The sequence below is a fragment of the Hylobates moloch genome, unplaced genomic scaffold (assembly GCF_009828535.3).
Source record: "Hylobates moloch isolate HMO894 unplaced genomic scaffold, HMol_V3 SCAFFOLD_3, whole genome shotgun sequence".
Classification (NCBI taxonomy): Eukaryota; Metazoa; Chordata; class Mammalia; order Primates; family Hylobatidae; genus Hylobates; species Hylobates moloch.
Window position 1 is genome coordinate 63,860,419 of NW_026652278.1, and position 23,458 is coordinate 63,883,876.

A 23,458-nucleotide genomic window follows, 5' to 3' on the forward strand; every position below is an offset into this window, starting at 1 on the left:
AATACTACCACACTCATTAGTTTGCATATTATTTCTGAGGCTGCTTACTAGATACAACAGGAGTAATTGTGACAGGTTGTATGGCACATGAAGCCTAAAATATTTACTATCTGACCCTTTACAGAAAAGTTTGCCAAACCTTGGTGTAAACAATGTGTCTTTTGGCAACATGATAATCTGTTTAATCTTAGACATTTTTATTCTTTTTTTTTTTTGAGATGGAGTTTCGCTCTTGTTGCCCAGGCTAAATGGCACGATCTCGGCTCACCGCAGCCTCCACCTCCTGGGTTCAAGCGATTCTGCTGCCTGAGAGGCAAGGTGTCACTTTGTTGCTCAGGCTGGAGTGCAGTGATTCCACCACTGATGAGTTATAGTTTTGAATTTCTATGTTTGTGACCTAGGCCAGTTCACGTCTCCTTAGGCAGCCTAGTCTAGTGGTCTCCTATTCCCAGGAGGTTACCATTTATTTATTTATTTTATTTTATTTTATTTATTTATTTTTTTTTTTGAGACAGACTGTCAGGCTGGAGTGCAGTGGCGCGATCTCGGCTCACTGCAGTCTCCGCCTCCCGGGTTCAAGCTATTGCCCTGCCTCAGCCTCTTGAGTACTTGGGACTACAGGCGTACGCCACCCTGCCCGGCTAATTTTTTTTTGTATTTTAGTAGAGATGGGGTTTCACCGTATTGGTCAAGATGGTCTCAATCTCCTGACCTCGTGATCCGCTCGCGTTTGCTTCCCAAAGTGCTGGGATTACAAGCATAAGCCACCGCGCCCAGCCTATTTATTTATTCTTTTAACCTGGCTGGGGAACAGTGGCATAATAGTATCTCACTGCAGCCTTGAACCCTCAGTCTCAAGGGATCCTCTGGCCTCAGCCTCCCCAGTTGGTAGGACTACAGGTTCAGGCCACCACACTCGGCTCTTTGTTTTTTCATTCATTCTTTTACTAAAGTTACAAATAAATATTGTATATATTTATCATGCACAACATGAAGTTTTCAAATGTGTATACACTGTGTAATTGGAGTTATCATTCTTTTTATAATTGATATCAATGGAAACACTCCACTGTCTCAATTCCTGTGGTATGTCTGATGAGCTGTTTCAAGGTTTTACAAAATTAGTCTGTAGTCCCAGCTTCTCTAGAGCTGAGGCAGGAGACTTGCTTGAGCCCAGCACTTCAAAATCAGGCTTGACAACGTAGAGAGACCCTGTCTCTACAAAAAATAGGAAAAATAGAAATTAACCAGATGTGGTTACAGGCGCCTGTAGACCCAGCTACTCAGAAGGGTGAGGTGGAAGGATAACTTGAACCTGGGAGTTCGAGGCTACGGTGAGCCGTTACTGTGCCACTGCACTCCAGCCTGGGGAACAGAGTGAGACCTTGTCTCACAAAAATAGAAAATAAAGTAGATAAATAAAGATTAGAGGAGGGAATAGGGAGTGATTGCTTAAACAGGGCACAGCATTTCTCTTTGGGGTTTTGAAAATGCTCTGGAAGTAGAGAATGGCTATGGTTGTACAACAGGACAAATAAACTAAAAACCACTGAATTGTACACTTTTCTTCTTTTTTTTTTTTTTTGAGCTGGAGTTTCACTCCTATTGCCCGAGGTGGAGTGTAGTGGCACAATCTTGGCTCACTGCAACCTCTGCCTCCCGGGTTCAAGCGATTCTCCCGCCTCAGCCTCCTGAGTAGCTGGGATTACAGGCACCCGCCACCACACCCAGCTAATTTTTGTATTTTTAGTAGAGACGGAGTTTTGCCATGTTGGCCAAGCTGGTCTTGAACTCCTGATCTCAGGTGATCCGCTTGTTTAGGCCTCCCAAAGGGGTGGGATTGCAGGTATGAGCTACTGCGCCCAGCTGAGTTGTACACTTTTCAACTGTAAAGTGATGGATTTCATGTCATGTAAATTCATCTCAATAAGAAAAATTAGGTTGGGTGCAGTGGCTTGTGCCTGTAATCCCAGCACTTTGGGAGGTCAAGGTGAGCAGACCACTTGAATCCAGGAGTTTTGAGACCAGCCTGGGCAACATGGTGATATCCTGTCTCTACAACAAATACAAAAAAATTACAAATACAAAAAAATTAGCCAGGCATGGTGGTATGTGCCTGTGGTCCCAGCTACTCGGGAGGCTGAGCTGGGAGGATCATCTAAGCCTGAGAGGTTGAAGCCGCGGTGAGCCGTGATTGTACCACTGCACTCCAGCCTGGGTGACAGAGTGAGACCCTGTCTGAAAGAAAGAAAGAAAGAAAGAAAGAAAGAAAGAAAGAAAGAAAGAAGAAAGAAAGAAAGAAAGAAAGAAAGAAAGAAAGAAAGAAAGAAAGAAGGAAGGAAGGAAGGAAGGAAGGAAGGAAGGAAGGAAGGAAGGAAGGAAGGAAGGAAGGAAAGAAATTGAAACTATAGCAGTTACTTTAAAGACCCAAACACTAAAAATAACCCAATGCCCATGTCCAGCAGAAAAAATAACATTGTTATGTATTTAATCAGTGAACTTACTATACAATGAGAATGGACTACAAGTATACTTGACAGCTCATTTTGTGAAAACTTAACAAGCTATATACTTATGATTTGTACACCTTTCTATGTGTATGTTCTATTTGAAAACAGTTTGTATCAAAATAATAGGTATGGCTGTGCATGGTGGCTCACACCTGTAATGCCAGCACTTTGGGAGGCTGAGGTGGGCAGATCACCAGAGGTCAGGAGTCCAAGACCAGTCTGGCCAACATTATGAAACCTCATCTCTATTAAAAATACAAAAATTTGCTGGGTGTGGTGGCATGCCCCTGTAATCCCAGCTACTTGGGAGGCTGAGGAGGAGAATTGCTCGAACCCAGGAGGCAGAGGTTGCAGTGATCTGAGATCACGCCACTGCACTCCAGCCTGGGCAACAGAGCAAGACTCTGTCTGAAAAAAAATTAATTAATTAAAACATAAAATAAAAAATAAATAAAATAGATATTGCCTAACGAACACCACTGATGTAAAAGTAGTTTAATTTTTTTTTTTGAGTCAGAGTCTCACTCAGTCGCCCAGGCTGGAGTACAGTGGCATGATCTTGGCTCACTGCAACCTCCGCCTCCCGGGTTCAAGCGATTCTTGTGCTTCTGCCTCCCAGGTAGCTGGGACTACAGGTGCACACCACCACGTCATGCTAATTTTTGTATTTTTAGTAGAGACAGGGTTTCACCATATTGGCCATGCTGGTCTTGAACTCCTGACCTCGTGATCTGCCCACCTTGGCCTCCCAAAGTGCTGGGATTACAGGCATGAGCCACCACCCGGGCCTTTGATTTTGTTTCTTGGAGAAGAGGTCTCACTTTGTCACCCAGGCTGGAGTATAGTAGCACAGTCCTGGCTCATTGGAACCTCCACCTCCTGTGCTGAAGCGATGCTCTCGCCATCAGCCTCCTGAGTAGCTGGGGCTGCGGGTGTGCATCACCACACCTGACTAATTTTTTTTGTATTTTTGGTAGAGACTGGGTTTCACCGTCTTGCTCAGTCTGGTCTTGAACTCCTGGGCTCAAGCGATCCTCCCATCTTGTCCTCCCAAAGTGCTGGGATTACAGGTGTGAGCCACTATGCCTAGCCTAGTTGTCTTTTCTTTTTGTATATTATGTCCTTTTGGTATTTTATGACTTCGCTGAATGTGTGAAAAGCAAAAATAATATTTTAGGCTGTATCCACAGGGGCTTTACATTTAGTTGCTATTAAATTTTAATCTTCTATGGCTGCTCTTCAGATTTAAGTAGATGACATGAGTAATTTCTGTATTTTACAGGCAGATTTTGACAACAAACCAGTAAATGGCCCCAAGTCAGAATCCATGGACTACAGTAGATGTGGTCATGGGGAAGAACAAAAATTGGAATTGAACCCACATACTGTTGAAAATGTAACTAAAAATGAAGACAGCATGACAGGCATCGAGGTGGAGAAGTGGACACAAAACAAGAAATCACAGTTAACTGATCATGTGAAAGGAGATTTTAGTGCTAATGTCCCAGAAGCTGAAAAATCGAAAAACTCTGAAGTTGACAAGAAACAAACCAAATCTCCAAAATTGTTTGTACAAACGGTAAGAAATGGCATTAAACATGTACACTATTTGCCAGCTGAAACAAATGTTTCATTTAAAAAATTCAATATTGAAGAATTCGGCAAGACATTGGAAAACAATTCTTATAAATTCCTAAAAGACACTGCAAACCATAATAACGCTATGAGCTCCGTTGCTACTGATATGAGTTGTGATCATCTCAAGGGGAGAAGTAACGTTTTAGTATTCCAGCAGCCTGGCTTTAACTGCAGTTCCATTCCACGTTCTTCACACTCCATCATAAATCGTCATGCTAGTATACACAATGAAGGTGATCAACCAAAAACTCCTGAGAATATGCCAAGTAAAGAACCAAAAGATAGATCTCCCGTTCAACCAAGTCTCTTATCATTAATGAAAGATAGGAGATTAACGTTGGAGCAAGTGGTAGCCATAGAAGCCCTGACTCAACTCTCAGAAGCCCCATCAGAGAATTCCTCCCCATCAAAGTCAGAGAAAGATGAAGAATCAGAGCAGAGAACAGCCAGTTTGCTTAATAGCTGCAAAGCTATCCTCTACACTGTAAGAAAAGACCTCCAAGACCCAAACTTACAGGGAGAGCCACCAAAACTTAATCACTGTCCATCTTTGGAAAAACAAAGTTCATGCAACACGGTGGTTTTCAATGGGCAAACTACTACCCTTTCCAACTCACATATCAGCTCAGCTACTAACCAAGCATCCACAAAGTCACATGAATATTCAAAAGTCACAAATTCATTATCTCTTTTTATACCAAAATCAAATTCATCCAAGATTGACACCAATAAAAGTATTGCTCAAGGGATAATTACTCTTGACAGTTGTTCCAATGATTTGCATCAGTTGCCACCAAGAAATAATGAAGTGGACTATTGCAACCAGTTACTGGACAGCAGCAAAAAATTGGACTCAGATGATCTATCATGTCAGGATGCAACCCATACTCAAATTGAGGAAGATGTTGCAACACAGTTGACACAACTTGCTTCGATAATTAAGATCAATTATATAAAACCAGAGGACAAAAAAGTTGAAAGTACACCAACAAGCCTTGTCACATGTAATGTACAGCAAAAATACAATCAGGAGAAGGCCACAATACAACAGAAACCACCTTCAAGTGTACACAATAATCATGGTTCATCATTAACAAAGCAAAAGAACCCAACCCAGAAAAAGACAAAATCCACTCCATCAAGAGATCGGCGGAAAAAGAAGCCCACAGTTGTAAGTTATCAAGAAAATGATCAGCAGAGGTGGGAAAAGTTGTCTTATATGTATGGCACAATATGCGACATTTGGATAGCATCGAAATTTCAAAATTTTGGGCAATTTTGTCCACATGATTTTCCTACTGTATTTGGGAAAATTTCTTCCTCGACCAAAATATGGAAACCACTGGCTCAAACGAGGTCCATTATGCAACCCAAAACAGTATTTCCTCCACTCACTCAGATAAAATTACAGAGATATCCCGAATCAGCAGAGGAAAAGGTGAAGGTTGAACCATTGGATTCACTCAGCTTATTTCATCTTAAAACGGAATCCAACGGGAAGGCATTCACTGATAAAGCTTATAATTCTCAGGTACAGTTAACGGTGAATGCCAATCAGAAAGCCCATCCTTTGACCCAGCCCTCCTCTCCACCTAACCAGTGTGCTAACGTGATGGCAGGCGATGACCAAATACGGTTTCAGCAGGTTGTTAAGGAGCAACTCATACATCAGAGACTGCCAGCATTGCCTGGTATCTCTCATGAAACATCCTTACCGGAGTCAGCACTAACTCTCAGGAATGTAAATGTAGTGTGTTCAGGTGGAATTACAGTGGTTTCTACCAAAAGTGAAGAGGAGGTCTGTTCATCCAGTGTTGGAACATCAGAGTTTTCCACAGTGGACAGTGCACAGAAAAATTTTAATGATTATGCCATGAACTTCTTTACTAACCCTACAAAAAACCTAGTGTCTATAACTAAAGATTCTGAACTGCCCACCTGCAGCTGTCTTGGTGAGTACTTGTGTGGATGTGTTCTTATTTCACCTGCACAAATTACCTCAATCATGACTGAAGCAAATTCTGATTCATCTTTTTTGTGTGATATTTTTTCCCCATTCTTATCCTAACTAAGATGGATTAAGTAAATCTATAACCATTTTTCTGTGGGACCTTTTGGTTCTGCTCACAAGAATGGAAATTCAACTCATAATTTGGAAAAACAAATTTGGAAAAGGTAAACCCGCTCAAGTGGAAAAATAGGCTGATATATCTCTCAATGTTGAATGTCTGTCAATTTGTTGTGCATAGCATAAGAATGAATTTCCTAGGCCAGGTGCAGTGGCTCTTTCCTGTAATCCTAACACTTTGGGAGGCTGAGTCAGACGGATCACTTGAGGTCAAGAGTTCGATATTAGCCTGGCCAACATGGTGAAACCCTGTATCTACTTAAAATTCAAAAATTAGTTGAGCATGGTGCACGCCTGCCATCCCAGCTACTCGGGTGGCTGAGGCAGGAGAATCACTTGAACCTGGGAGGTGGAGGTTACAGTGAGCCAAGACTGTGCCACTCCCCTCCAGCTTGGGCAACAGAGCAAGACCCTGTCTTAAAAAAAAAGAAAGAAAGAAATAACTTAATAGTTTATTACAGTTTGTTTATTCTTCCTATATTCAAAAAAATTTCAACTTACAAGCCTTTCATTATATTTTTGTGTGTGTGAGAAGATACATGTGGAGAATGTAAAACATGTATAAGTTAACAGTTATAAAATATATAGCTGGCAATTGCCGTCCTACTCTAGAATTGAAGCTGGTTTATGTCTTTTTCAGTGTCTAGTGCTTTTACACTCTATCCAGTATGAGATCTAATACTGTCTTTTTTTGTCCAAAGAGCACTTGATATTCTGAAATAATATATTTCTATTTCTCTGCAATACAAAGTGTACTTATGTATAAAGAAATTCCATAATCTTGGCCACTTGAAGAATTCATAAGCCTTTCTGAATTTTAACATTTTAACAGATTTGTTTAATTCTGATTTCCTATTTGAAAAAATCAAAGAATAACCAGTGTGCTAACATGAGTCATGTGCTAATAGCTGACTCATGGACTGATCCCTAACCAATGTATTTCTACATTTTTGTGCCTTAGGAGTCATTGAAAGAACATTGTGAACCAATTAGTTTTATTAGTGTGTTAAAAGCCCTGAGAAAACCTTGCTGGGTAAAGATTCTCAGGCAGATCTTATGAGAAATTTCCTCAGTATTTGAAACATGTGAAAGCTTAATTTGAATCCTGTACTGATTAGTTACTGTCTATGGCCAAATTTCAGGTAAGCATTCTTCTAAGAAACCTGTTGATTTTAATATAGCTGTAAAAAAATAGGGAAATTAAATAGATAGTGTCATTAAAGTTCGTTAGGCTGCTTGAAGCCCCATTATTTTGTTTACCATTCAACTATGATAGAATAAGCTTTGTGAAAAATCTGTTTTGAACCTCATCCAAATAAGTTTAGTTATTGGAAGTCTTACTTAAAATATGGCTCCAAGTCACAAAGACTTAAGATTTGCCTTGACCAAAGGTGATGTTTTTATTAGAAGCAGGTGGTTCCATAGGGAGGATAAGTATATCACACTGATTTTTTAACAACAGTAGAAAATATAGTGTTGTGAGGCCGGGTGCGGTGGCTCACGCTTGTAATCCCAGCACTTTGGGAGGCCGAGGCGGGCGGATCACGAGGTCAGGAGATCGAGACCACGGTGAAACCCTGTCTCTATTAAAAAATACAAAAAATTAGCCGGGCGTGGTGGCGGGCGCCTGTAGTCCCAGCTACTCGGAGAGGCTAAGGCAGGAGAATGGCATGAACCTGGGAGGCGGAGCTTGCAGTGAGCCGAGATTGCGCCACTGCACTCCAGCCTGGGCGACAGAGCGAGACTCCATCTCAAAAAAAAAAAAAAAGGAAAAAAAGAAAATATAGTGTTGTGTAGTAATAATATTGAATTCTTGTCTTTCCAAAGTACACTTGTTGTTCTGAAATAATATCCTTCCATTTCTCTGCTCATTGTTCAATACACAGTGTTTTTTAGGTTTTTGTTTTGTTTGTTTGTGGATATGGGGTCTCACTTTGTTACTCAGACTGGTCTTGAACTCCGGGGCTCAAGTGATCCTCGTGCCTCAGCTTCCTAAAGTGCTGGGATTACAGACATGAACCACCACACCAGCTAACACACAGTTTTGACAAACTGCAATGTGCCAGTTACCAAGGATAGGCTGTTCTGAGAAGAATCTCACAATTTGGAAAGAGTGACAATACTGTCTGAGTGGAGTTGAATTGGGAGAATAAGTTTCTTGAATTAAGGAGAGAAGAATGTAATCATGATAATGGCTTCCATTCTGGAGCTCTTACTACAAGTCTGATATTGTGCTTGCTTGACTTGTTATTTTCACAGCAGCTCTTCAAAGAGAGGGCTTATTATCACCATTATACAAATGCAGAAACTGAGGCACAGAGAATTTCATAGCTATCCAGTAACTGAACTGGGACTCAGAGACAGCAGTCTCAACTCCAGAACCTATCCTTATAACGTACACTCTGGTGCTTAATAAAGGTGAATTATAAAAGAGAGAACACTTTTCGGCTAGGTGCAGTGGCTCACGCCTGTAATCCCAACACTTTGGGAGGCCGAGGTGGGCAGATCACGAGGTCAGGAGATGAGACCATCCTGGCTAACACAGTGAAACCCTATCTCTACTAAAAAACACAAAAAATTAGCTGGGCATGGTGGCGGGTGCCTGTAGTCCCAGCTAATCGGGAGGCTGAGGCAGGAGAATGGCGTGAACTGGGAGGCAGAGCTTGCAGTGAGCCGAGATCACGCCGCTGCACTCCAGCCTGGGTGACAGAGCGAGACTCTGTCTCAAAAAAAAAAAAAGGGGGAGAGAACACTTTTCTAAATATCCTTACAAATGGAAATAAACACGTGCCTTTAAAGTTTATATACCTGAGCTAGACTACTTTTTCTATGTGCATGGTTCTAAAAGGATGATTGTCTAGTTTGAAGACCCTTTCCTTATGCAAAATAACTAGTCACAGCATATAGGAATAGACAGCCAGGCATTCAAAGTTGAATAAGTACCTGCAGTGGACTCAGCTGTTTTATTTACTGTCACTAACATGTCATTAGTAAATCATTACATGTGAATTTATTGTGCTCATTGTGTAGAAAAAGGCACTTAAAGACAGAGAAACAAAAAGTTACTTACCTAGTCACTTTTTATCAAATCATCCCAAGTAGTACCATCATATCTGAAGTTAAAGAATTTCCATGGTGGAATTATGTTCTAGCAAAATAATCTAGCAAAATAATCTCTAGATTAGGATTCCTCAAACTGAGCAGTAATGGTATTTTATCCTTTGTAATTCTTTGTTGTGGGGAGCTGTCCTGTGCATTGTGGGATGTTTAGCAGCATCTCTGTCTTCCACCCACTATAGGCCAGTAGTAATGCACACACATAACTGCCGAATTGTCACAACGAAAAATGTCTCCAGGTATTTCCATGAGTCCCCTTAGCGGCAATATTCTCCTGGTTTAGAATCACTGCTGTAGATCACTAAGAATAAGATAAAATCTTTCAAGTGTATCTTACTTAAGAAGCCACAACTCTTTCTGCCATCTTTCCGCACCGCCACAACGGTGCGCATGAATGTCCTGGCAGATGCTCTCAAGAGCATCAACAATGCCGAAAAGAGAGGCAAACGCCAGGTGCTTATTAGGCCGTGCTCCAAAGTCATCGTCCGGTTTCTCACTGTGATGATGAAGCATGGTTACATTGGTGAATTTGAAATCATTGATGACCACAGAGCTGGGAAAATTGTTGTGAACCTCACAGGCAGGCTAAACAAGTGTGGAGTGATCAGCCCCAGATTTGACGTGCAACTCAAAGACCTGGAAAAATGCCAGAATAATCTGCTTCCATCCTACCAGTTTGGTTTCATTGTACTGACAACCTCAGCTGGCATCAGGGACCATGAAGAAGCAAGACGAAAACACACAGGAGGGAAAATCCTAGGATTCTTTTTCTAGGGATGTAATACATATATTTACAAATAAAAATGCCTCATGGACAAAAAAAAAAAAAAAAAAAAAAAGAAGCCACAGAAGTAGGCTGGGTGCTGTGACTCATGCCTGTAATCCCAGCACTTTCGGAGGGCGAGGCGGGTGGGTCACCTGAGGTCAAGAGTTCGAGACCAGCCTGGCCAACATGGTGAAGCTAAAAGTACAAAATTAGCCAGGCGTGGTGGTGCATGCCTGTAATCCCAGCTACTTGGGAGGCTTGGGAGGAGAATCACTTGAACCCAGGAGGCGAAGATTGCAGTGAGCCAAGATCGCATCACTGTGCTCCAGCCTGGGCAACAAGAGTGAAACTCCATCTCAAAAAATAATAATAATAATAATAATAATAAATAAAGGTGAAAAAGGAAGCCACAGAAGTAATTCCCCTAGTATTTGACATCCAATGAAAATGACTTTTTGGTGTAGGTATACCATGCCTAGAAATTCATGAAATGCAGAAATTCCCCAGTAATTCTTGTTACACGTGAGTCTAAGGGGCCAAGTTAAAAATAGCATTTTTTAAGAAACATAAAATTCATGCTCACAAAAATTCAAGTGGTGCAGAAATACGACGCAAACATCTTCCTATACTTCCATTCTATACAAAAGAACATTATTGATTTTAATTTTGTTTCCATTTTTACAAAAATTTAAAACAATCTTTCTACTTGGTTTTTTAATATAATGATATTGTGGATTTTTAAATGTTTTATAAATATTATTGTTTCAATAGATTTATTGTATTCCACTATATAAACATCCCGTAATTTATTTAAACCACATGTTATTGACAGATGTTGAGTGTTTTGCTCTCTTTTTGATATTACAAATAATTGTAACAAGGAACATTCTTTTGTAATTGTGCAAATGTATAGTAGAATAAATTGTCTGCAATGAAATTGCTCAATTTTCCCAGCACTTTGGGAGGCCAAGGCGGGTGGATCACAAGGTCAGGCGATCGAGACCATCCTGGCTAACACGGTGAAACCCCGTCTTTACTAAAAATACAAAAAAAAACTAGCCGGGCGTGGTGGTGGGCTTCTGTAGTCCCAGCTACTCGGGAGGCTGAGGCAGGAGAATGGTGTGAACCCGGGAGGCGGAGCTTGCAGTGAGCCGAGATCGCGCCACTGCACTCCAGCCTGGGCGACAGAGCAAGACTCTGTCCGCCCCCCCAAAAAAAGAGATTGCTCAATTTTAATAGGATTCTGAGGGCAACCTTTAACATTTATTGTTCTTGGATAACTTTTAGTATTACACCTCAATTAATACAGATTTTTTTTTAAGCAGGAGATAGGAGTATAAATATGACCCACATCTTAAAATATTTTTTTTTCTCCTCTGATTTTCAGAGGAAGAAAGAATTCGTTAGGGGCAGGAAGAAAGGAACATTAAAAGTTAAATTCCATGGGCTGTTGTCCTTGACTTTAATTATCAAATCTTACCAAAACCTTGTCAAGATTCATGGTTCTGAATTGAGGGTGAACAAAAAGTATAAAAATAGCTTCTCCTGTCCCCTATGCAATTCTGTAAAGCTTTGGGTCTAATAATCTTATTCCTTCCACAGATCGAGTTATACAAAAAGACAAAGGCCCATATTATACACACCTTGGGGCAGGACCAAGTGTTGCTGCTGTCAGGGAAATCATGGAGAATAGGTGAGGAAATACGCTTCCCTGTTAAAATCATTCTTACTGTGGATCTGACTCAATGGAGATAAATCATCTCTAAGAACAAACGCCGTGATTGAAAAATGATCAGGAGTATGAGTTGGATGTTTCTTAGGGCCCAACAAAAGAGGGGTGTCCTTGTGTCCCTACTGAGCCACCCATCGTACAAGCTGTTGGGCACATAAAAGCACCCACAAAGCAAGACTAGTTGTCTTTGATAAACTCAGAAGTACTTTTTATATATCGTATAATGGTAGAAATAGGTCAAATTACCACCCTTGACACTGCATACCCTACATTCGCATTGCTTGTCTTGCACTCAGCCTATTTTTTAAAGAGTGATCTTTGAGGATAAGTGAGTAGGACTGGTTAACAAATTAAAATACCTGCCACACAAAAGCAAATGTTTAACAAAAGTAAATTATGAAGAGTGTCTGATTTTTGAACTTCTGTGCATCTGTATCTTATATACATTAAGATGTTCAAAGCCAAAGCCTTCAAGTACAGATTGCAATTAATTAGTACATTCCCTTCACTGTGTTTTATACTTAGGTATGGTCAAAAAGGAAACGCAATAAGGATAGAAATAGTAGTGTACACCGGTAAAGAAGGGAAAAGCTCTCATGGGTGTCCAATTGCTAAGTGGGTAAGTATTTCCTATTTATACATTTTTTTGAAACTTGTTATTCCAGAGCTGATATTTATATATTTACAATAGCCAGAGTGACCTGTATTTTATTTATTCATTTATTTATGTAATTTTTGAGACAGGGTCTTTGTCACCCCGGCTGGATTGCAGTGGTGCAATGACACCTCACTGCAGCCTTGATCTCCCAGGCTCAAGTAATCTTTCTACCTTAGCCTCCAGTAGTTAAGACTTGCCACCAAACCCAGCTAATTTTTTTTTTTTTTTTTTTTTAGTGGAGAGCTCAAGTGATCCTCCCGCCTCAGTCCCCTAAAGTACTGGGATTACAGGCATGAGCCACTGTGCTGGGCCAGATTTTTTAATAGATTTTTAAGAAAATTGGCCATTTGCGATGAAAGTTGCAAATATATTTTCTCAGTTTGCTGTGGTTTTACCAGTTAGATTTTTTTTTTTTTAACTGTAATCAGCTTTTTCATCTTTTATAGCTTTAGGGTATTGTATCTTAATTAGAAAAATCTTGGCCGGGCGCGGTGGCTCACGCCTGTAATCCCAGCACTTTGGGAGGCCCAGGCGGGCGGATCACGAGGTCAGGAGATCGAGACCATCCTGGCTAACACGGTGAAACCCCGTCTCTACTAAAAATACAAAAATTAGCCGGGTGAGGTGGCGGGCGCCTGTAGTCCCAGCTACTCAGGAGGCTGAGGCAGGAGAATGGCGTGAACCCGGGAGGCGGAGCTTGCAGTGAGCCGAGATGGTGCCACTGCACCCCAGCCTGGGTGACAGAGCGAGACTCCGTCTCAAAAAAAAAAAAAAAAAAAAAAAAAAAAAAAAAAAAAAAAAAAAAAAGAAAAATCTTTACCACTTGTAGGTTATAAATCTTTCATTTTCTTTTGTAGTATTTTAATGATTTTATTTTTTTCTATAATGAAGTATTTTATATTTATCCTGGTTTAGAGTATTGGTAGCTATAGCTATATACACTTCTCCAGATGGCTACTCAGTTATCCAACACCAGTCATTTAATTGTACATCTCTTCATTATTGATGTGTATTTGTTTATATGTGAGAATTCTCTATTGTGTTAAATCATTGTCTTTAATCAGCACGAGATTGCTCTAATTATTTAGATTTTATAATGTTTCCATGTCTGATAGGCTAATTCCTTTTAATTTTTCAAAAGTGGTCTGACTATTCTGGTTTATTTTATCATATTAGTGTATAAACACCATGTTTCATTACAAGAATAAAATCCTACTGGTATTTTTATTGGAATCATATTAACAGAATTTGGAGAATTTACATATATTTCATGTTCAGTCTTCATATTCTACATATTGCATCTTTACATTTGCATATGCCTTCTTTTGTCCTTTAGGACTGTTTTAAGGTAGAACTTACATGTTTCTTGTTTTTGTACATATTTCTCTTGTGTATCCTCTAATACAGTTAGTCCAACAGACTAACTCTAATTTTATATTGCTTTAGAAATGATGGTCTCCTTACTTTGTTTCTCTCTTCCCATGGGGATCTTTCCAGGGTTTTCCCATTAAGTGTGGGTTGTCAGCCCAGCATGGTGGCTCACGCCTGTAATCCCAGCACTTTGGGAGGCCGAGGTGGGCAGATCACCAGAGGTCAGGAGTTCGAGACCAGCCTGGCCAACATGGTGAAACCCCGTCTCTACTAAAAATACATAAATTAGCTGGGCATGGTGGTGGGCACCTGTAGTCCCAGCTACTCAGGAGGCTGAGGCAGGAGAATCACTTGAACCCATGAGGCAGAGATTGTAGTGAGCCAAGATCGGGCCACTGCACTCCAGCCTGGGCAACAAGAACAAAACTGTTTCCAAAAAAAAAAGCATGGATTGTCAGAGAATGCCTTTCGGGGGAGGGAACATTTAAGCTGAGAAAGGAGTGACAAAAAAGAGCTAAGCAGGCAGAGGATATGCAGGGAGTAGCATTCCTAAGCAGAGAAAACAGCAAGAACAAAGGTCTTGGGTTTAGAAATAAGAGTCCAGTAAAAAAAATCTAAGCAGAGTCATTTGAAATTAAGGGGATAGGCCGGGCACAGTGGCTCACACCTGTAATCCCAGCACTTTGGGAGGCCGAGGGGGGCAGATCACCAGAGGTCAGGAGATTGAGCCTATCCTGGCTAACATGGTGAAACCCCATCTCTACTAAAAATAGAAAAAATTAGCTGGGGATGGTGGCGCGAGCCTATAGTCCCAGCTACTTGGGAGGCTGAGGCAGGAGAATCGTTTGAACCCCCGAGGTGGAGGTTGCAGTGAGCCTAGATCGCGCCTCTGCACTCCAGCCTGGGCGATGGAGTGAGACTCCGTCTCAAAAAAAACAAAAACGAAAAACGAAATTAAGGAGATAATTAATAGAACCAGGTGGGGGTAAAAAGGTGAATGATTTTGTAGGCCATAGTGAGGAGCTGAGGTTTCAGCCCATGAGTAACATGAAGGCCTTCATGTTTGAATAACAAACAGGTATTATCTCCTGCAGTTTTAGTGGGTTAGGAATCCAAGTGGTGCTTTTGGCATAGGCTCCTATGAGGATACAATCATCTGAAAACTTGACGGGGGGAGAGTGGTGCAGCTGGAAGACCCACTTCCAAGTTCCCTTACAGGAGGCCTTAGCTCTTTGATGGCTGTTGGCTGGAGGCCTCAGTTCCTCCTCATCTTAAATGTTTCATAACACAGCAGCTTGGTTTCCCCCAAAGTGAGTGAATCAAAAGAGAGCAAGGAGGAAACTACAGTCTTTCTTTTATCACCTCAAGAGGTTGAGGCCAGGAGTTCAAGGTCACAGCGTACTGTGGTGGCTCCTGTGAATCCATAACCAGCCACTGCATTCCAGCCTGAGCAACATAGCAAGACCCCACATCTCTTTTTTTTTTTTTTTTTTTTTTAAGAAAGAAACAAAAAAAAATAAACTAGATTCTCAGAAGCCCCAGTTATAAGTCTCCCATCCTGGCTTTGTGGTAATAATTTTCTTGCTTTCCACCTTTCCCTGCTAGTTATTTATTTCTCAAACAGTATAGTTTTATTTTGTTTTGTTCTTTTGTGTCGGGCCTATCCATAGTACCTTGTATATTTGAAATAAATCACACAGTTGGTTCCCAATGTCTGGCGCTGATAGTTGTTACCGATTTATTGAGCTGTATCTGTTAGCTTTTTCTGAATTGTTCACTCCTTTGTCTATTAAGTGGTAAGGAATGAATATGTCCTCATGATGTGGCAGCTGGCTTCTCCTACAGTGAGTCCAAAAGAGAGAAAGGTAACTAGGCTTATTGGTGGGATTGGAGTGATTTCTTTTTCCTTTCTTTAAAACCTTTTCTAATATAATAATAATGACAGTGATATAAAGAATTGTAGTGTATAGTTTTTTGGGTTTTTTTTTTTTCTTAAGAAGGCAGATATAAACGCTGTAGCTTAAAGATTTTGGTAACAACTTTATATTTAGTATTTTTCCGTTGCCTGGGCTAGAGTGCGCTAACCCAGGGGACCCCAACCCCTGAGCCATGGGCCAGTAGGCACCTGACTTCACGGCAGGAAGTGAGCGGCAGGAGAGCAAGTGAAGCTTCATCTGTATTTACAGCCACTCCTCATTGCTAGTATTACCACCTCAGCTCTGCCTCCTGTCAGATCAGCAGTGGGATTAGATTCTCATAGGACTGCAAACCCTGTTGTCAACCGTACATTCGAGGGATGTAGGTTGTGCTTTCCTTATAAGAATCTGATGCTTGATGATCTGTCACTGTCCCACCTCACCCCCAGATGGGACCATCTAGTTTTAGGAAAACAAGCTCAGGGCTCCCACTGATTCTTTATTATGATGAATTGTATAATTACTTAATTATATATTACAATGTAATAATAATAGAAATAAAGTGCACAATGAATGTAATGTACTTGAATCATCCAAAAACCTCTGCCCCTGGCCCCACCCCTGTGGAAAAATTGTCTTCCATGAAATGACAGACTCTGGCTGTTGCCCAGGCTGGAGTGCAGTGGCTCGATCTTGGCTCACTGCAAGCTCCGCCTCCTGGGCTCACGCCATTCTCCTGCCTCAGCCTCCTGAGTAGCTGGGACTACAGGCGCCTGCCACACACTTGGCTAATTTTTTGTATTTTTGGTAGAGATAGGGTTTCACCATGTTAGCCAGGATAGTCTTGATCTCCTAACCTCGTGATCTGCCCACCTCGGCCTCCCAAAGTGCTAAAATAGGTTTTTTAACTGATTATATGTCAGAAAAATCGTAATGTTAGTCAAACTTTATTTTTCCAAACTTTCCAGGTTATCTTACTTAAAATATTCACATTGTTTACTGCTTTTGCATAGAGCAATGCCGAGCCTAGAATTAGCACTTAATAAATTTGTGTTGAGTGAATGAATATGGAGCTCAAATATGACTATTTAGAAAATGTATTTTAGGGCTGGGTGAGGTGGCTCACGCCTGTAATCCCAGCACTTTGGGAGGTCGAGGCGGGTGGATCACCTGAGCTTAGGAATTTGAGACCATCCTGGACAATATGGTGAAACTCCGTCTCTACTAAAATACAAAAAATTAGCCAGGCGTGGTGGCATGTGCCTATAGTCCCAGCTACTCAGGAGGCTGAGGTACGAGAATCACTTGAACCCAGGAGGCAGAGGTTGCCGCCAGCCAAGATTGTGCCACGGCACTCCAAGCCTGGGCAAAATCCAGAGTCTATCTCCAAAAAAAAAAAAAAAAAAAAATTTCCCATTTGGGTGTGGTGGCTCATATCTGTATATCTGTAATCCCAGCACTTTGGGAGGCTGAGGCAGGAGGATCACTGGAGCCCAGTAGTTGGAGACCAGCTTAGACAACATAGTGAGACTCTACAAAAATATATATATATATTTTTTGTGAGACGGAGTCTCGCTCTGTCGCCCAGGCTGGAGTGCAGTGGCTCGATCTCGGCTCACTGCAAGCTCTGCCTCCTGGGTTCACGCCATTCTCCTGCCTCAGCCTCCTGAGTAGCTAGGACTACAGGTGCCCGCCACCACAACTGGCTAATTTTTTGTATTTTTAGTAGAGATGGGGTTTTGCCGTGTTAGCCAGGATGGTCTCCATCTCCCGACCTTGTGATCTGCCCACCTCAGCCTCCCAAACTGCTGGGATTACAGGCGTAAGCCACCCCACCCGGCCAAAAATTTTTTTAAATTAGCCAACTGTGGTGGTGTGTGCCTGTGGTCCCAGCTACTTGGGAGGCAAGACAATTGCTTGAGCATAGGAAGAGGAGGTTGCAGTGAGCCATTATTGGGCCACTACACTCTAGCCTGAGTGATGGAATGAGCCCTGCCTACAGAGAGAAAAGAAAGTTGAGTATCTTGAATTTGAATTGGTATCTTGAAATAGTATGGCTGTGGTATTTATTATTAGCTATATTCTGAGGCATGAGAAACTGAGGATTAGAGCTGGGAATCTGCTGGCGTTGTCCACCCCATGCTTAAACTTTAGGTAGAGGTTGAATGAAAACTGGAATTAAAAAATGTCCATGAAGGAAGGTGGGAAAAATTTTAAAACAATTTAGAAAAAGAATTAGATCTGTCTGTATTCTACATAGTTTGTAGAACTTTACCATGAGGTTATTTTGAATGACACTAGTGCAACTGGGTGGACTATATGTGGGTGAGGGAGGAAATAAAGGTCAAAAATTTTGAACTAAGAAATCGAATATATACATGCTGCCAGTGAATTACATTGCTCCAAATTTACTTTTCATCTTGGATAATGTACCTTTTTTGTGTATTTGTTATAAAACATTAATCTATATCAAGCATCATTTCATGATTTCATTTTTTAAAATCTCCATGTATATGCTCAGGTTTGTTAATAGTATTAAAGTTCTGTCCTAAACTGCCCCTTCACCTTTTTTTTTAAGTTGTGTTTCTCTTGTCTTCTTTTTTTTTGAATCTTGCTCTGTTGCCCAGGCTTGAGTGCAGTGGCACAATCTTGGCTCACTGCAACCTCTGCCTCCCAGATTCAAGTGATTTTCCTGCCTCAGCCTTCACCATGTTGCCAGGCTGGTCTGAAACTCCTGACCTCAAGTGATCCACCCTCCTCTACCTCCCAAAGTGCTGGGATTACAGGCGTGAGCCACCGCGACAACCCTCTTGTCTTCTTTGCTTGGAAGAGAGATCTATTGCTTCTCTTTTTAATGATCACACACAAAAAGTCTAACAGCAAATTCTAACTGGCCAGCACCACTTTCTGAGCCATTCTTACATTGTTTTGCCTATGTGCTCAACACTGTTTTATTTTTCTCTTGAAATGTTTCCTTGCCAGGTGATCATTAATACTCTCACATTAATACTCTGCCTTTGGCAGAGATTTTTGACTATTTCTCTGCTGTCACTTTGGATCTTGTCAGAAACAAGTTATCTTGTTCTTCAGTAGATTTTGAAGAAAAGGGTAATGTAGTTTCTTAGATGCACCTTAGATGTTCAAGGAGAATCACTTGAACCTGGGAGGCAGAGGTTGCTGTGAACTGAGATTGTGCCACTGCCCTCCAGCCTGGGTGATAGCATGAGACCCTGTCTCAAGAAAAAAACAACAAAAAAAGTATTTTAAAAATTAGCTGGATGTCGTGAGTAAATCACATTTAAGAATTTCCCAGCTGGCCGGGCGCAGTGGCTCATGCCTGTAAACCCAGCACTTTCGGAGGCTGATGCCGATGCTTAAGGCGGATCACTTAAGACCAGGAGTTCAAGACCAGGCTGGCCAACACGGTGAAATCCCGTCTTTGCTAAAAATACAAAATTAGCCAGGCATGGTGGCGTAAGCCTGTAATCCCAGCTACTCAGGAGGCTGAGGCAGGAGTATACCTCTTTGTATACTTCCCCTCTTGAGCTTCTGGGGTAATGGCAAAAGTAGGTAGAAGAAGTCAAACAGTGGATGGCCTCGTTGGCTCCAATGCCTGAGTGCTTCACATTGGGCATCATATGATGAGTTCCCTACTGTGCGATTGCGTATTAGTCAACACAGCAGATGTGGCAATGAATACCTACAAGTGATTGTTTTTTTCTTTTGAGATGAAGTCTCGCTCTGTTGCCCAGGGTGGAGTACAATGGCGTGATCTTGGCCCTCTGCCTCCCAGGTTCAAGCCATTCTCCAGCCTCAGCCTCTCGAGTAGCTGGGATTACAGGCCTGTGCCACCATACTCAGCTAATTTTTATATTTTTAGTAGAGGTGGGGTTTCACCATGTTACCCAGGCTGGTCTGGAACTCCTGACCTTAAGTGATCCACCCACCTTGGCCTCCCAGAGTGCTGTGATTACAGGCATGAGCCACCGCGCCCGGCCAATATTAAACTGACTTACATGTTTTTCTTTACTTAAGCTTATTGTCTGCTAAAGTACCATTAGTACTCTTCTTATGTTAGTTTGTTTACTCGCTTATAGAGTTCATTTTTTAAGGAAATTTTAATTCAAGTATAATATACACACAGAAAAGTGTACATACCATAAGGTACAGCCCAGTGAAGCTGTACAAAGTGAACATACCCATGTGACCAGTGGCCAGATCAAGACATTACCAAAACTTCAGAACCCCGTTGTGTGAACTCAGTCATTAACCCCTTTACAAAGTTGAGTTGTATTGTAAAAGTCTCATTTTTCTTGTAATATGTAGATAGCTTTAAATGATGTTAACTGGTGACTTTTTGGAGGAGTTGGCCACCATAATTTTGTTTTGAAAAATGTACTCTACTTTGTCTCTTGCATGATTATTGATAAAACTCGAAAGTGACCTTTCTTTGGAAAGATACCCACTACACTTGACATGAATGTTGCTCCCAGCTCTGAATCTCATCTGGAATTTGTATGCTGCCCAGATCATTTGTGGCACTGACAAAGCACCCTTTGGAAACCGTACAAATAAGATTGTGTTACAGGGACTTATTTTTTGCTTTAAAAAAAAATCTTTTTTAAAAAATTGTAATTTACAGCTTGGATACTTCTGCTTAGTTTGGTTTTTAATTTAACTTTTTTTTTTTACTTTTTTCTTTTTTTTTTTTTGAGATGGAATTTCATTCTTGTTGCCCAGGCTGGGGTGCAATGGCACAGTCTGGGCTTACTGCAACTACCGTCTCCTGGTTTCAAGCAATTCTCCTGTCTCAGCCTGCTCAGTAGCTGGGATTACAGGTGCCCCCCCAACCAAGCCCAGCTAATTTTTGTATTTTTTAGTAGGGATGGGGTTTCACCATGTTGGCCAGGCTATTCTCAAACTCCTGACCTCAGGTGATCTGCCTGCCTTGGCCTCCCAAAGTGCTGGGATTACAGGTGTGCCTGGCCAATTTTTTTTTTTTTACTTTTTAAAAAACTATTATTACTTTTTTGAGACAGAATTTCACTCTTGTCGCCCAGGCTGGAGTGCAATGACATGATCTCAGCCCACTGAAACCTCTGCCTCCCAGGTTCTAGGGATTCTCCTGCCTCAGCCTCCCAAGTAGATGGGATTACAGGTGCCCACCACCAAGCCTGACTAATTTTTTTGTGTTTTTAGTAGAGATGGGGTTTCACCATGTTGGCCATGCTGGTCTCGAATTCCTGACCTCAGGTCATCCACCTGCCTCGGCCTCCCAAAGTGCTGGGATTACATGCGTGTGCCACCACACCGGCCTTTTTAAATCTTAAAATTTTTTTAAATTGTGTAATCTTGCTCCTTCTAATATTAGTTTTTAAATTTAAAGATTATATATACATATTATAGATATATTTCAAATTTTAAAAGCCATTACAATTTTAGCCTGTGCTTAGAGATTATAATTTTTAGCAGTTTGGGTATACTCAAACTAAGAGTTAGGCTGCGAAAATTTTCTGTTTTTTGAGACAGGGTCTTGCTCTGTCACCCAGGCTAAAGTACAGTGGCGCAACTCACTGCAGCCTTGACCCAGGCTCAAGCAATCCTCCTTCCTCAGCCTCCCAAGGAGCTGAAACCATAGGCACTCACCACCACGCCAGCTAGTTTTCTGGGGTTTTTTGTAGAGACGGGGTCTCATTTCATTGCCCAGGCTGGTCTTTAACTCCTGTGCTCAAGAAATCCTCCTACCTTGGCCTCCCAATGTGTTGGGGTTACAGGCATGAGCCACCATGCCTGGCCAGAACTTTTTTCTTTTCTTTGTTAAAAAAAAAATACCAAGTGTTGTGGGTTTTTTAATTTAAAAAAATTTTTTTTCTTTTTTTGTTTTGTGAGATGGAGTTTCACTGTTATTGCTCAGGCTAAAGTGCAGCAGCGCGATTTCAGCTCACTGCAACCTCTGTGGTTCAAGCGATTCTCATGCGTCAGCCTCCCCAGTAGCTGAACTATAGGTTGCACCACCACACTCACCTAACTTTTGTATTTTTAATAGAGACAGGGTTTCACCATGTTGGCCAGGCTGGTCTGAAACTCCTGACCTCAGGTGTTCCACCTGCCCTGGCCTCACAAATTGCTGAGATTACAGGCTTGAACCACTGTGCCCTGCCCTAATTTTTGTATTTTTAGTAGAGGCGGGGTTTTACCATGTCGGCCAGGCCAGTCTCGAACTCTTGACCTCAAGTGATCCACCCACCTTGACCTCCCAAATTACTGAGATTACAGGCATGAGCCACCATACCCAGCCTGTTGTTAATAGTCAAAAAAATAGAAACAAAATACTAAGCTAGGAGTGATCATTTTTGTCATTGAACACCTAAGGTAAAAGTAGACATCATGATTCAATTTGCATTGTAACTAGCAAAGTTGGGTGTCTTTACTTATTATTAATTTTTATTTCTTCCATGAATTCACTCTTCATAACCTCTTTTTAGGTTGTCTTCTAATTTTGTAAATATGTATAATAGACCACATATGTATAATATGTGTATGTATAGTAGACCATGGCTGGTTTTATCATGGCTGGGCGTGGGGCCTCACACCTGTAATCCCAGCACTTTGGGAGGCTGAAATGCACAGATTGCTTGAGGCCTGGAGTTTGAGACAAACCTGGGCAACATAGCCCGACCTCGTCTCTACCAAAAATACAAAAAAGTAGCCAAGCACGGTGGCAAGCACCTGTAGTTCTAGCTACTTGGGAGGGTTAGACGGGAGGATCGAATGAGTCTGGAGAGCTTTTAAATGATGTTAAAGGCTGCATACAGTGAGCCGTGATCGAGCCACTGCACTCCAGCCAAGGTGACATAGTGAGACACTGTCTCCAAAAGAAAAAGAAAAGAAAACAAAAAAAGAACAATTTTAAAAGAACAAATTTCAATTTAGAAGAGCAATTCCCTGATTTGTTTAAAAAACGTTTCTCTTGAGGGTTGGAGAATTACCTATTGGGTACAATGTTCACTATTTTGGAAGTGAGCATACAAAAAGCCCAAGACTTTACCATTGCCCAATATATCCATGTAATAAAACTGCACTTGTACTCTCTAATTCTTTTTTTTTTTTTTTTTGAGACGGAGTCTCGCTCTGTCGCCCAGGCTGGAGTGCAGTGGCTCAATCTCGGCTCACTGCAAGCTCCACCTCCCGGGTTCCCGCCATTCTCCTGCCTCAGCCTCTCCAAGTAGCTGGGACTACAGGTGCCCGCCACCACGCCCGGCTAATTTTTTGTATTTTTAGTAGAGATGGGGTTTCACCGTGGTCTCGATCTCCTGACCTCGTGATCCGCCTGCCTCGGCCTCCCAAAGTGCTGGGATTATAAGCATGAGCCACCTCGCCTGGCCTCTCTAATTCTTTAAAACCAAATTTTCCAGTCGGGCACGGTGGCTCACGCCTGTAATCCCAGCACTTTGGGAGGCTGAGGCGGGCAGATCACAAGGTCAGGAGATCGAGACCTTCGTGGCTAACATGGTGAAACCCCGTCTCTACTAATAATACACAAAAAAAACGCCTGTAATCCCAGCACTTTGGGAGGCTGAGGCGGGCAGATCACAAGGTCAGGAGATCGAGACCTTCGTGGC

The 23,458-nt window shown here is 41.6% G+C and overlaps 2 protein-coding genes across 4 annotated transcripts in view; both read left to right on the top strand.

Moving 5' to 3' along the window:
- The window catches only part of TET1 (tet methylcytosine dioxygenase 1), a 142,638-nt gene that overhangs the window by 80,467 nt on the left and 38,713 nt on the right, over window positions 1-23,458 (top strand). For all 3 annotated transcript variants that reach the window (XM_032138640.2, XM_032138650.2, XM_058436299.1), the window contains 3 exons: window positions 3,793-6,100; window positions 11,762-11,852; window positions 12,417-12,510. In XM_032138640.2, the coding sequence (XP_031994531.1) occupies window positions 3,793-6,100; window positions 11,762-11,852; window positions 12,417-12,510 (2,493 nt within the window). The remainder of the gene's footprint in view (window positions 1-3,792; window positions 6,101-11,761; window positions 11,853-12,416; window positions 12,511-23,458) is intronic.
- On the top strand, window positions 9,759-10,167 carry LOC131383069 (small ribosomal subunit protein uS8-like). The gene has a single exon (XM_058436300.1). The coding sequence runs from the start codon at window positions 9,784-9,786 to the stop codon at window positions 10,165-10,167; it is 384 nt and encodes a 127-aa protein (XP_058292283.1). The 5' UTR covers window positions 9,759-9,783.

Excerpts from the sequence above, each read along its gene's own strand:
- LOC131383069 (XM_058436300.1), top strand. The coding sequence starts at position 9,784 with ATGAATGTCCTGGCAGATGCTCTCAAGAGCATCAACAATGCCGAAAAG.